Consider the following 15,489-nt stretch of genomic DNA (forward strand, 5'->3'; position numbering starts at 1 on the left):
AGTAATCTATGCAAGCAAATCCAATCTACCGCAGCTTGAGGCTGTGCTCCAAGACCAGTTTTCACAGGTAGAAAAGTGGATTGCAAAAAACAAACTCTTCCTAAACACTGACAAAACTGTCACAATTATTTTTGGAACAGTACCTAAATTACACAAATTACACAATTCCCACCTATCCATCAAAACAAATTAAAAAAGCACACTGACCGCAGTCCACTCTTTCAAATACTTGGGTATGTTGTTAGACCCCAATCTATCTTTTGGCCTCCACATAGAAAAACTTGCATCTAAACTTTATCCAAAACTAGGTGCCTTGTACAGAAACAAATCCTGCCTAAGCCCTGCAGTAAAGGAAAAGATTGTACAGTTAATGCTGATGCCAATCATTGATTATGGGGATGTAGTACATGCATCTGCACCGCAACCCCACATTAATAAACTCAATACATTGTATAACTCGTTCTGCTGATTTGTGCTACAATGTAATTACAGAACCCACCATTGTGACATGCTAAAAGAACTAAACTGTCTGTCGCTGGAATCCAAACGCACCCTTCATCTTTCCAGCCTTGTGTTTAAGAGCTTTTCTGGGAATCTCCCACCGTACCTTTGGGTTGTTCCCACCTCCTATAACCTCCGATCCAGTACCAGCACTTTATTTAGTCTACCACAATTGGAACTCACTCACAATACTGGCACTCACTGAGACCTGGCTTTCCCCATCCGATACCGCTACTCCTGCTTCTTTATGTTTCGGTGGTCTACAGTTCTCCCATACTCCTAGACTCGACTGTAAAGGAGGTGGTGTAGGCATCCTTCTCTCCCCTCAACCTATCCTCCCTGCCCCTGCTCTATCCTTTACTTCCTTTGAAGTTCACACTGTAAGCCTTTTTAAGCCCACTCCTTTAAGAATTGCCATCATCTATCGCATCCCCCCCCCCCCCCGGTCACCCTAAACTATTTATTGAACACTTTTCCTCCTGGTTACCCCACTTTCTTTCCTCTAGCACTCCCTCTCTCATACTTGGGGACTTTAATATCCCCATCAACAAGCTCAACTGCCCTGATGCCTCTCATCTGCTCTCTGTTACCTCCTCCTTTGGACTCACACAGATTTCTTCCTCAGCAACTCACACTGCAGGAAACACTCTTGACCTCATCTTCACCAATCTCTGTGCCACCTCTGATCTCTCCACTGTTCCATTTCCTTTGTCTGACCACCATATGCTAACATTTAACATCTGCATACCCTATACCAAAATGTCACCACCATCAACTCTCCAACCTCGCAGAAACCTCAACTCCCTCGATCTCCAGCACTTCTCCACCAAACTCCAAACACTCCTTTTACCCATCTCAAATCTCAACTGCCCTAACTCTGCAACCTCACTCTACAACTCCACTCTCTCCTCTCAACTTGACATCATGGCACCTCCTACAGTTAAACGCAGCAAGTGCCTCCAACTACAACCTTGACACACCAAGCTGACCCGTTACCTCCAAAAATGTTCCAGAACTGCTAAACGCTGCTGGAGAAAGTCTCACTTTGCATCTGACTTTGTCCACTATAAATTTATGCTGTGCTCCTACAGCATGGCTCTTTCCTCTGCAAAAGTAAACTACTTCAACACCCTCATAAGCACACTGTCCCATCAACCCAAACACCTGTTTCACACTTTTGATGCTCTTCTTCGCCCTGTGACTCCCCCTCCTTCCACCACCTTGTCCACCACAAACTTTGCATCTCATTTCACTAAGAAGATCTCTACAATCAGGAAAGAGATCTCTAATCTCTCTCCTACCCCTATCAATACATCACCCAACCCCACTCCCCCTGCCATCCTATGCTCATTTGCACCTGCTACAGCACTAGAGGTTTCTGCTCTGCTCCTGTCCTCCCGCCCCACCACCAGCTCCCTTGATCCTATTCACTTGCATCTCATCCGCACTGTCTCCCTCTCTTGCTCTTCCTCTCGCTAACATTTTCAATCTCTCCCTTTCCTCTGGCACATTTCCCTAACCCTTCAAACATGCAACCGTAATCCTGATTCTGAAAAAGCCCAGCCTTGATCCCAACTCCCCATCCAACTACCGCCCTATCTCGCTACTGCCATTTGCCTCCAAGATCCTCAAGAGAGTTGTGTACGCCAGATTGACAGACTTTCTCGAATCCAACTCTCTGCTTGACCCCCTTCAGTCTGGATTCCGCGCTGGTCACTCTGTCGAAACTGCTGTGACCAAAGTATCCAACGATTTAATTGCTGCTAAATCTCACGGCCAATACTCTATCCTAATCCTCCTTGATCTTTCTGCCGCCTTTGACACTGTTGATCATCAACAGCTTCTTCACATTCTTCGTAACTTTGGCCTATGGGATACTGCTCTCTCCTGGTGCTCCTCCTACCTCTCCCAGCGCTCTTTCAGTGTTTCTTTCTCTGGCACTGCCTCTTCTCCCCAACCACTCTCTGTCGGCGTCCCCCAAGGTTCTGTCCTCGGCCCCCTACTGTTCTCTATCTATACTGCCTCCCTTGGTAAACTCATCAGCTCCTTTGGCTTCCAACATCATTTATATGCAGATGACACGCAAATCTACCTGTCCTCCCCTGATCTCTCCCCGCCCATCTTGACTCGTGTTTCTGACGGCCTCTCTGCTATTTCCAACTGGATGGCTGCTCACTTCCTTAAACTCAACCTGTCCAAAACAGAACTTCTAGTTCCTCCCTCAAGTGCTGCTACTCCTGTGTCTGTCTCCATCCAAGTCAACGGCGCTACTATCATCTCTACCTCGCAGGCTCGCTGCCTAGGGGTTCTTTTTGATTCTGACCTCTCTTTTACTCCCCATGTCCAATCGATAGTCAAATCCTGTCGCTTCCAACTCAAGAACAAAGCGCGCATCTGCCCATATCAAACGCCGGATGCGGCTAAGATACTGGTTCATGCTGTTGTTCTCTATTGCAATCCCCTTCTCACCGGTCTTACATGTTCCCAGCTTGCACCGCTGCAATCTATAATGAATGCGGCTGCAAGGCTTATTTTCCTGTCCGGTCGCACCTCCCACGCCTCCACGCTCTGTCAGTCCCTGCATTGGCTTCCAGTTAGATATAGGGCCCAATTCAAAATTCTGGCGCTTGCTTACAAATCCCTACATAATGCTGCTCCAACATACCTATCCTCCCTCATACACAAGTATGTCCCCTCGAGACCCCTGCGCTCAGCCCAAGACCTACGCCTATCCTCTGCCCGGATCCCCACCTCTGATGCTCGCCTTCAAGACTTCTCCAGGGCTGCACCTATTCTGTGGAACTCCCTTCCCTCCTCAATCCGACTTTCACCCAGCCTCCACTCCTTCAAAAAATCTTTGAAAACTCACTTCTTCATTAAAGCGTATCAATTAAACTGTCAGCTGGTTTCTCATCCCCCACCCCACGACTCCTTTCCTGCAACTGTCAAAAATGACCTACCAAGCACTCAATAAACCCTTCTCTAACAAACTATTTAATTCCCCTACTTTAACCCTTTGTGTCACTATACCCCACTCCCTCTAGCATGTAAGCTCATCAAGCAGGGCCCTCAACCCCCTCTGTTCCTGTACGTCCAGTGGTCTGATCTCAATTATGTGTCTGTTAGTCCACCCATTGTACAGCGCTACGGAATTTGTTGTCGCTATATAAACAATAAAATAATAATAATATGCATGCATTAAAGTGATCCTAAAGATGTCCTTGATTCCACATGCTAGAGTGATTTATTCAACGATCAGTGTCTCCCTAAGTATGTATTTTTTTTATGTGCTTTTTAATCTTTTTTTTTTATCTCAGTCATGTTTTCCACATCCATTGTCACTTGCTTAGAGAAGACAGTTTTTTTTTTTATTTTGCCTTCTTTATTGTTACTCCTCAAGCTTTGACTTTTTCAGCCTTTGCTCTGAACATCTATTTCCTTATGCAAGTTCTGTTTCTTAATTTCCTATTGCCCTGATGTGATGTTTGTAATCATGGATAATGCTATCCAGTATCTGCCAGACCATCCGTTTCTGGGTAGATGTTGTGAATATGTTGTGGCAGCTGTGGCATGCACATGTTTTTGGTTTCTGCCTTCTGATCTTTCATATTTTTCCCTTGTAAAATTACTCTTATGATTCTGTAACTCAATTGGTATCTTCAGATGTCTTCAGATACTCTATAAACACTTTAATTGCATGTCCATATCTGGAGACATCTCCAGGTGGTTGTGTCTTCCCTTTTGGTTCTTCCTCCCCGTGTTACTTGTAGCATTTATTTGTGCTGACATGGCTAGCCAGAAATAAGGAAATTATTTCACTTATTTTAATGTTCTCTTTCTGGCTTTTATCCCTGGCAACATATAGTTCCCCTCCTTGACAGAGGCGGCTCTCTAATTAGGCGATTTAGGCGGCCGCCTAAGGCCTCGCGCTTATGGGGGCCTCGCGGCCGCCTAAATCGCCTTAGGGCAGTGTGACAGGTCGGGTCCTCGGTCAGAGACCGAGGACCCGACACAGGAGGGGGCCCGGCGGCTTGCCCTTAATGCCGCCGGGTGCGAGGCCCCTCCTATGCCTGCCCGGGAGAGAGCCAGCCTGTCTGCAGCTCCGCCGAGCGCAGAGCTGCAGACTGAGTGGCTCTCGCGATCTCAGCCAATCAGAGCGTTGCCGCGGGTTACCACGGCAACGCTCTGACTGGCTGAGATCGCGAGACTAAACTTACCACGTGGTCTGCAGCTCTGCACCCGGCGGAGCTGCAGACCGTAAAGGGAGCCCACCGGACCACCAGGGAAACAGCCTGGCCACCCACTGGACCACCAGGGATCCTAAGGTATGCCTCCGCTCCCCACCCTGCCCTCCTACCACCCTCTGTCCCAGCCCCCACACCACCATTGCCCCAGCCACCCCACCACCACTGCCCCAGCCACCCCACCACCATTGCCCCAGCCACCCTCTGCCCCAGCAAGCCCACCACCACTGCCACCCCACCACCACTGCCCCAGCCACCCACTGCCCCAGCCACCCCACCACCACTGCCCCAGCCACCCTCTGCCCCAGCCACCCCACCACCAATGACCCAGCCAACCCATCACCACTGCCCCAGCCACCCCACCACCACTGTCCCAGCCACCCTCTGCCCCAGCCACCCCACCACCCTCTGCCCCAGCCACCCCACCACCCTCTGCCCCAGCCACCCTACCACCATTGCCCCAGCCACCCCACCACTACCCTGTCACTGTCCTCCTACCACCCCCTGCCCTGTCATAGTCCCACCTACCGCCCCAGCCACCCTCTGCCCTCTGCCCCAGCCACCCTCTGCCCCAGCCACCCTCTGCCCCAGCCACCCACTGCCCCAGCCACCCCAGCCACCCACTGCCCCAGCCACCCCACCACCACTGCCCCAGCCACCCCACCACCACTGCCCCAGCCACCCCACCACCACTGCCCCAGCCACCCCACCACCACTGCCCCAGCCACCCTACCACCACTGCCCCAGCCACCCTCTGCCCTCCTACTACCCTGTCACTGTCCTCCTAGCACCCCCTGCCCTGTCATAGCCCCCCCTACCATCCCAGCCACCCTCTGTCCTCCTACCAACCCCTGGCCCAGCCACCCTCTGCCCTCTTACCACCCCCTGCCCCAGCCACCCTACCACCCTCTGCCGTCCTACTATCCTATGCCCCCTACCATCCCCTGCCCTGTCACAGCCACCATACCAACCTCTGCTCCCTACTACCTGTACCCTGTCACTGCCCTCCTACCACCCCCTGCCCAAGCCACCCTCTGCCCTCCTACCTCCCCACTACCCTGTCACTGTCACTGTCCTCCTACCACCCTCTGCCCCAGCCACCCTCTGCCCCCCTACCACCCCACTACCCTGTCACTGTACTCCTACCACCCTCTGCCCTCCTACCATCCTATGCCCCCTACCATCCCCTGCCCTGTCACAGCCACCCTACCACCTTCTGCTCCCTACCACCCCGTACCCTGTCACTGCCCTCCTACCACCCCCTGCCCAAGCCACCCTCTGCCCTCCTACCTCCCCACTACCCTGTCACTGTCCTCCTACCACCATCTGCCCCAGCCACCCTCTGCCCCCCTACCACCCCACTACCCTGTCACTGTACTCCTACCACCCCTGCCCTCCTACCATCCTATGCCCCCTACCATCCCCTGCCCTGTCACAGCCACCCTACCACCTTCTGCTCCCTACCACCCTGTACCCTGTCACTGCCCTCCTACCACCCCCTGCCCAAGCCTCCCTCTGCCCTCCTACCTCCCCACTACCCTGTCACTGTCCTCCTACCACCCTCTGCCCCAGCCACCCTCTGCCCTCCTACCACCCCACTACCCTGTCACTGTACTCCTACCACCCTCTGCCCTCCTACCATCCTATGCCCCCTACCATCCCCTGCCCTGTCACAGCCACCCTACCACCTTCTGCTCCCTACCACCCCGTACCCTGTCACTGCCCTCCTGCAACCCCCTGTCACAGCCACCCTACCACCCCATACCCTGTCACTGCCGTCCTACCACCCCGTGCTTTGTCATAACCCCCCTGCCCCAGGGGAACCCTCTGCCCCAGCCACCCTCTGCCCTCCTACTGTCCTCCTACCACCTTACTACCTTGTCACAGCCCCCCTACCACCACCTGCCCCACCACCCCCTGCTCCAGCCCCCCCACTACCCCTTGTCCTGTCAAAGTCTCCTACCCTCTCACAGCTCCTCTACCCTGTCACCCCACACCCACCCAATCACAGCCTTCCCACACACACGCACTGTCACAACTTTCCACCGCACACCTTGTCATTCCCCAACCGGACCCTATCATTACCACACACACTGACATCCCCTTCACATACACTATCACCATTCCCAAACAGTTCAGACCCCACACACTGCCGCCCCTTACACCCAGCCAAACTTACATAACCCCTCCTAATCCTGTCACTCTCACCCACTGCAACCATACAATACTCCTTGCTTTGCCACACCTACCCTATTGCATTAACCCCCCCCATCAACCCTGTCAGACTCACCTTCTCTTGCACTGTCACACTCACCCCCCGACCCTGTCACTCATCCTCTATCAGTCTGTCCCACTCACCCCCTTCACCCTGCCACACTCACCCTATTACATAAACCCTTACAATCCTGTACTCCAACTGTGCAACACTCACCCCAAACCCTGTCACACATAGGTAGACAATGCCAGATACACTCATATATACATATTCCGGCACTTATGTATACACGACTGCAAGGCTATGTAGCCATACCCCTCAGTCATGTATAAACGATCGGCATAATTGCTAATTAAATTTGTTTATTGCAAATTAAGTTAGTTTGCATATTATGCCATAACTACAGTCAGAGAGATCATAATGCGGCGGCACAGGGAGCCGCTACACTGCAAGCCTCTGAACGATGAATACAGAGACTAGCTCTCTGTATCCAGCGCTGCAAGCTCGTCCTTAAATACAACAACAGCTCCTTATACACACAATGCAACCCCTATTTTTAACTTTAGGTGTTAGTGGGGGCCTCAAGTTTGAGTTTCGCCTAAGGCCTCACAAAGTCTAGAGCCGCCACTGCTCCTTGATTAGTATAATATTTACTTTTGGGATGAGGCTAATCCATTTGTTTGTGCCGCCAAGGGTAACACTCAGGAATATAAAATTACTCTGAATATGAATATATTTTCCTTATTCTCAGCTGGAATTTGTAATTTAGAAGTTGTTTATATAATTTTTACCTGAAATTTGATGCTTTCAAGGTTGGCAGGGAGACGATAAAGTTTCCTGTTTGGTCCGGTCTCATTTCCTGAAACTGTGACAAGCTTTCCACCATAAAAGGTGTTATCAAAGATCTCTCCTCGGCTTTCACCTGATAGGTAATTATATCTTAAAAAAAGAAAAAGTTTATTATTCCAAGTGATAATGAATCTTGTATTATCTTAAAGATTAGGAATTATATGGGACCATGTTTGCAAGTTAAAGGATCACTATAGGGTCAGGAACACAAACATGCAGAACGTGGGGACACTGAACGGCAGGGCTGCTTACTGTGCAGCACTGAGCCAGGAAGTCCCTCCTGTGGCCATCTAAGGAGTGGCCACTTGGAGGTGTCCCTAGGGGCAATGTAAACACTGCATTTTCTCTGATAAGGCAGCGTTTACATGAAAATGCCTCAAGGGAGCTATTATACTCACCAGAACAACTACATTAAGCTGTAGTTGTTCTGGTGATGATAGTGTCCCTTTAATATCATAAAATCTTTACACATCACAATTTGCATGATAAAACTTGTCAATTTAATGTTATCTTGATATTTTTTAAACAAAGTTATTTTTATTTAAAACTGGACCCCTCTTTAATGGCCGACCTGGATATCCTATTATTACTGTTTAATTACAACATTAAACATTAACATCAACATTAACATTAACATCTGCCCTCTTCAGCCCCCTCGGGCCATGTGAGAGTGAGGTCCTTGCGAGGACCTCACAATCACATGGCTGGGATAGCTGGCTGGTGCAATGCCAGCAGGGGGACTAACTGTAATGACAGTTAGTCCCCCTGCTGGCTGAAAATCAAATTAAAATAAGTTAAATAAGTGTAAAAAAAAAAAATATACTTAGATCATATCTATACAGGGGCGGACTGACCGTTCGGGCACTTCGGACATGGTCCGAGGGCCCGGCCGGGAGGGGGGCCCGGCCGCCCCTTTAAATGCTGCAGCCGCCTGAGCGCTCTCTTAAGAGCCTCAGGCAGCTGCAGCTTCTCACCTCCCCTGTAGCGTGACCGAGCTGCACTCCGGTCCGCGGTGCCCGGCCGGAGTGATAGGAAGGTGCACACTGAGTGTGCACCTTCCTGTCAGTCCGGCCGGGTACAGGAAACAGAAACTCCTGTTCCGCGCGGAACAGGAGTTTCTGTTTCCTGTACCCGGCCGGAATGACAGGAAGGTGCACACTCAGTGTGCACCTTCCTATCACTCCGGCCGGGCAGCCCGGACCGGAGTGCAGCTCGGCCACGCTACAGGGGAGGGGGGTAAGAGCAAAGGGGGGGGAGGGGGTAAGAGCAAAGGGGGGGGGTAAGAACAAAGGGCGGGGGGGAGGGGGGTAAGAGCAAAAGGGGAGGGGGTAAGAGCTAAGGGGGGTAAGAGCAAAGGGGGGTAAGAGCAAAGGGGGGGTAAGAACAAGGAGGGAGGGGGGGAGTGGTAAGAACAAAGAGGGAGGGAGGGGGTAGTGGTAAGAACAGGGAGGGAGGGAGGGGGGTGGTAAGAACAGAGGGGGGTGGTAAGAACAAAGGGGGGGGTGGTAAGAACAAAGAGGGAGGGAGGGGGGTAAGAGCAAAGAGGGGGGGGGGGTGGTAAGAACAAAGAGGGAGGGAGGGGGGTGGTAAGAACAAAGAGGGAGGGGGGTAAGAACAAAGAGAGGGAGGGAGGGGGGTAAGAACAAAGAGGGATGGGGGTAAGAACAAAGAGGGATGGGGTAAGAACAAAGAGGCATGGGGGGGTAAGAACAAAGAGGCATGGGGGTAAGAACAAAGAGGGGAGGGGGGTAAGAACAAAGAGGGAGGGGGTAAGAACAAAGGGCTGGGGGGTAAGAAGAAGGAGGGGGTAAGAAGAAAGAGGAGGGGTAAGAAGAGAAAGGGAGGGGGGGTAAGAAGAAAAAGGGAGGGGGGTAAGAAGAAAGAGGGAGGGGGTAAGAAGAAAGAGGGAGGGGGTAAGGAGAAAGAGGGGGGGTAAGAAGAAAGAGGAGGGGTAAGAAGAAAAAGGGAGAGGGGTAAGAAGAAAGAGGGAGGGGGTAAGAAGAAAGAGGGAGGGGAGTAAGAAGAAAGAGGGAGGGGGGTAAGAAGAAAGAGGGAGGGGGGTAAGAGCAAAGGGGGGGTAACAGCAAAGGGGGGGAGGGGGGTAAGAGCAAAAGGGGAGGGGGTAAGAGCTAAGGGGGGTAAGAGCAAAGGGGGGGTAAGAGCAAAGGGGGGGTAAGAGCAAAGAGGGAGGGAGGGGGGAGTGGTAAGAACAAAGAGGGAGGGAGGGGGTAGTGGTAAGAACAGGGAGGGAGGGGGGTGGTAAGAACAAAGAGGGGGGGTGGTAAGAACAAAGAGGGAGGGAGGGGGGTAAGAGCAAAGAGGGGGGGTGGTAAGAACAAAGAGGGAGGGGGGGTAAGAACAAAGAGGGAGGGGGTAAGAACAAAGAGAGGGAGGGAGGGAGGGATGGGGGTAAGAACAAAGAGGGATGGGGGTAAGAACAAAGAGGGATGGGGTAAGAACAAAGAGGCATGGGGGGTAAGAGCAAAGAGGCATGGGGGGGTAAGAGCAAAGAGGCATGGGGTAAGAAGAAAGAGGGAGGGGTAAGAAGAAAGAGGGAGGGGGTAAGAAGAAAGAGGGAGGGGGTAAGAAGAAAGAGGGAGGGGGTAAGAAGAAAGAGGAGGGGTAAGAAGAAAAAGGGAGGGGGTAAGAAGAAAGAGGGAGGGGGGTAAGAAGAAAGAGGGAGGGGGGTAAGAAGAAAGAGGGAGGGGGTAAGAAGAAAGAGGGAGGGGGGTAAGAAAAAAGAGGGAGGGGGTAAGAAGAAAGAGGGAGGGGGTAAGAAGAGAAAGGGAGGGGGGTAAGAAGAGAAAGGGAGGGGGGTAAGAAGAGAAAGGGAGGGGGGTAAGAAGAGAGAGGGAGGGGGTAAGAAGAGAGAGGGAGGGGGGTAAGAAGAGAGAGGGAGGGGGAGAGTAAGAAGGGGGTATGAAGAGGGGGAGGGGGGAGTAAGAGGAGGGCAATTGCCCCCTCCCCTGTCCGCAGGCACCGTGCGGGCAGGGGAGGGAGGAAGAGAGGACCCGGGAGCTCAGCCTTCAGCTCCTCTGGGTCCTTCTTGCGCGAGCACAGATCGTTGCCGCGGTTACCACGGCAACGTTACGGCTCTTGCGAGAGTAAACTCTAGCCCTGGAGCTACGGGCTAGAGTTCACTCTCAACACTGTGACCACCAGGGATTTCTGGTGGTCGCAGTGGTGAGAGTGAACTCTAGCCCCATAAACACACTGCCCCCACACACCATACACATTCACACACTGCCCCCATACACCCACACACACCATACACATTTACACACATTGCCTCACACACACACACATACACTGCCCACCCATACACACACAGCCCCCATACTAACATTGCCACACACATACACAGCCCCCTCATACACACATTGCCCCACACAGCCTACACATTCACACACTACACCCCCTCACACACACTGAACCTTTCACACACACTGCACCCCTTACACATTGCACCACTGCTCCTATACCCTACTACAGCCTCATATCCCAGCAGACCCCAGGTAAGTTGTCAAACTGTTCTTAAACGGTTTGACTACTTACTCTGAAAGGGGGGCCCGGCCCGGCCCTCCTGGCACCATAACGACTACACAGAGCAGTAGTGGTTATTGTGCATGGATTATTTCTTTAAATAATCTACAAGTGCCCCAGTAGCCAGCAATCCAATGCTATATTGTGAATAGGAACCAGAGTGTTGGAGAGACCCCCCTCCAGGCCCCATTAGACTCCATTGTAGTCTCTAATGGGACCTGGAGGAAATTCTTTCTAACACACTCTCTAAAGGACACTGAGATAGCCTCTGCTAGAATGCCCCCCCCCCTCCATGGCCCATTAGCCCTCAATTGTAGTCTCTACTGGGGCCTGGAGGCGACTGTTTCCAGCAGGGACACTGAGATGGCCTCTGTTAGAAAGACCCCCTTCCAAGCCTATTAGACTCCATTGTAGTTTCTAATAGGGCCTGGAGGGGATTCTTTCTAACACACTCTCTAAAGGACACTGAGATAGCCTCTGCTAGAAAGACCCCCCTCCATGGCCCATTAGCCCTCAATTGTAGTCTCTACTGGGGCCTCGAAGGAATTATTGCACTTTTGTTCCTTGTGTCTAAAGATTGTGTAGGGTGTGGCTGGAGGCGGTGCATCGAGGCGGGACATGGGTGGCGCTTGCTGCGGAGTATGGGTGGGGCCTGTTTGGGGGCCCTTGATTTATTTTGCCCGGGGGCCCTGAGGGTTCTCAGTCCGCCCCTGTATCTATATATTATATATTTGTGTTCGGGGCATTCTCATATGATATAGAATAAGATGGTTGCAGCGATGTAGCTTTAGGAATAGTCGGTTGAGGTGTGCCGAAACCGACGTATGCTGTAGGCCGGTAAAAAGTGGGCTTACATAGAGGAAATATGAACAATGGGAGTGGAGGGTGGGGCTATTCGTCTGACCCACAAAGGTAAGTAGGGAAAGGGGGGAGTCCCTTTTGTAGGTCTATAGCCCCTCCCACAACTTCAGGCCATGCCTTCCAATTTGTGTTCGGGGCATTCTCATATGATATAGAATAAGATGGTTGCAGCGATGTAGCTTTAGGAATAGTCGGTTGAGGTGTGCCGAAACCGACGTATGCTGTAGGCTGGTAAAAAGTGGGCAAAAAGAGAAATATTAATGCAAAACATTATACAGGATCATAGTGCATTTGTTAACCATCATGTAGACATTTTAATGAAAGCTTCCTAATTCATGAATCGGCTGTGGTATGTAAGTCGCATAAGTCAATGATTCCGAGCGGCCCCGTGTCTTTAACGTGTGCGGGGATATCTTGGCTATATAGTGCATGAACTTACCTGTGGTAAGGACAGTATTGTACAGTGACAGTAATGGTTCAGTGGTGCGTATGGTGGCGTGCCCAAGAACGTAACCAGTACCTTAAACCGGGCACCCAGCATTGCTTGTAAGATAGTAGTTTATATGCACTGGTTCGCACATCTGACTCGTCTTGGTTTTAGGAAGGGACCGGACATAGTGGTATTGTGTGTTTTAGAACAATAAGAGGTCAACAGGCACTCTTGGTTCTGATGTTTACACACACATACACTGTCTAGGTGTATTTTAATATTAATATATATATATATATATTAATATCAAATTACACGTAGACTGATACTGATTAAATATATATATATATATAATTATTGTTATATATATTTATATATAATATAAAAAAATATGTAAATACGTAAAAAAATTAAAAAAATAATTAAAAATAAAATATAAAAAAATATATAGATGTGTTTTATTTTGTTCTAACTGTATTGTGATATTAATATATATATATTTATATCAAAATACACGTAGAACAAAATAATATATATATCTATATACATAAATATATACGTATATATCACTATATATCTATATATAAATAAAAATATTTAAAAAAATTATATATATATACGTATATATACACATATGTATATATATATACATATATTAATTCTACACATATATTTATGTCATAATTTTACATAATTAGGTATCCTAATTAATTACAATTAGCAGGACCTGCCTGACAACCCATGCCGAAAGTATAGGGAATTTAATTTGCTAGCACTATATTTAACCCTATAACTTTCCAAGACACCATAAAACCTGTACATGGGGGGTACTGTTTTACTCGGGAGACTTCGCTGAACACAAATATTAGTGTTTCAAAACAGTAAAATGTATTACAACGATGATATCGCCAGTAAAAGTTACGTTTTTTGCATTTTTCACGCACAAACAGCACTTACACGGACAATATTATTGCTGCAATACTTTTTACTGTTTTGAAACACAAATATTTTTGTTCAGTGAAGTCTCCCGAGTACAACAGTACCCCTCATGTACAGGTTTTATGGTGTTTTCAAAAATTACAGCGTCAAATATAAGGCATGTGTTTCATTTTTTTCACATTAAAATTTGCCAGATTGCTTACGTTGCCTTTATGACCCTATGGTAGCCCAAGAATGAAAATTACCCCTATGATGGCATACTATTTGCAATAGTAGACAACCCAAGGTATTGCAAATGGGGTATGTCCAGTCTTTTTTAGTAGCCACTTAGTCACAAACACTGGCCAAAATTGGCGTTTTTTGCATTTTTCACACACAAACAAATACTAACGCTAACTTTGGCCAGTGTTTGTGACCAAATAGCTACTAAAACAGACTGGACATACCCCATTTGCAATACCTTGGGTCGTCTACTATTGCAAATGGTATGCCATTATGGATGTAAATTTATTTCCTGGGCTACTATACAGTCTCAAAGGCAACGTAACGAATCTGGCAAATTTCAATTTCAAATGTAACACGCTATATTTGACCCTGTAACTTCCCAAAACACCATAAAACCTGTACATAGGGGTTACTGTTTTACACGTGAGACTTTGCTGAATACAAATATGTGTATTTTATTGCAGTAAAAGCAAACAGTATTATGACATTGACAGTTAAAATGTCATGTAGAACTAAAAGAATAAAAATAAATCTTATTTTCTCCCGTTTTTTTCATATTAAATTATGTTTCATAGCTAAATATTTGATATTAAATGAAAGCCCTGTTTCCCCTGAATAAAATTATATATAATAAGGGGGGGTGCATTTAATATGAAAGAGGTGAATTACGGTTGGACAGACATATAGCACAAATGCCACGTTTTGTTTACATTTTGTTTCGTTCACAACTTGTACATTTGGCTGCGGTCTTAAGGGGTTAATTCCTGGCTCCTTGCGCTGATAAGTTTGTATTTGCCTAGCTGTCATAAATATCACCTTTTATCTTCAGCTCATCATCATTACTCTTTTCAATCACAACCCCCTCCCCCATTTACCCTCCAATTTTAACTTTACTTTAGAATGCATTATTGTTTGCCTAATTTCTTGCAATTTGTTTTGTGATGTCTCTTAAATTATTAGGCTATCAACCTTAAATTATTGTTACATTTTATTTCAAGATTTATTAACTTCCTAACAGTGTAACGTGTGTGCCGTTGCACTAAGCACATTGTATAAGCATTCTATAAATGTTGGTTTATAAGACAATGGGTAGAGTTATCTATTTATTTTGTATAGGAATACCCTATAAAATGGTAATTGTCAGTAAACCCGTAAATAATATTGGCCTCAATTCCATTCTAGGCCAAGGGTTCCCAACCCAGTCCCTATATACCCCCTAACATTGCAGGATTTAGGGCTTACCCTGTCTTTCTTTCTAAAAACACCATAGACACAACTCGGTAATTCCTAAATCCTGGACTGTTAGGGGGTACTTGAGGACTGGGTTGAAAACCACTGTTCTAGCCGATTATGTTTATTGGCAGTTTTTTGACTTCCGATAAGCCTGTTATCAGTTAAAATTGATGTAAATTCTTCTGTTAAAGACTTAGAAGCCGATGAATATCGTTTTTCAATAATAGATCCAATACCTAGATTTAACATTGGAAATACAGCTGTTGAGGATTCAATTTTATTTAATGTTCACATTAAATGGGCCTATTGGATATGACAGATACAAACTGTTAATATGTGGGGTGTTTTTTACTATTTGCCCACTCGCTACACTTACATGTTTTTTGGGAGACGCCAACCAATGCATTGGGCTCAGCAGTTAGAACTACAGCTGGCATTAAATTGATTCA

General features: G+C 48.1%; 1 protein-coding gene across 1 annotated transcript in view; it reads right to left on the reverse strand.

Moving 5' to 3' along the window:
* Window positions 1-15,489, reverse strand: part of C6 (complement C6) — a 61,882-nt gene that overhangs the window by 32,563 nt on the left and 13,830 nt on the right. The window contains exon 6 of the mRNA XM_063454003.1: window positions 7,752-7,899. Within this exon, the coding sequence (XP_063310073.1) occupies window positions 7,752-7,899 (148 nt within the window). The remainder of the gene's footprint in view (window positions 1-7,751; window positions 7,900-15,489) is intronic.

This window comes from Pelobates fuscus, chromosome 5 (genome assembly GCF_036172605.1).
Source record: "Pelobates fuscus isolate aPelFus1 chromosome 5, aPelFus1.pri, whole genome shotgun sequence".
Taxonomy (NCBI): Eukaryota; Metazoa; Chordata; class Amphibia; order Anura; family Pelobatidae; genus Pelobates; species Pelobates fuscus.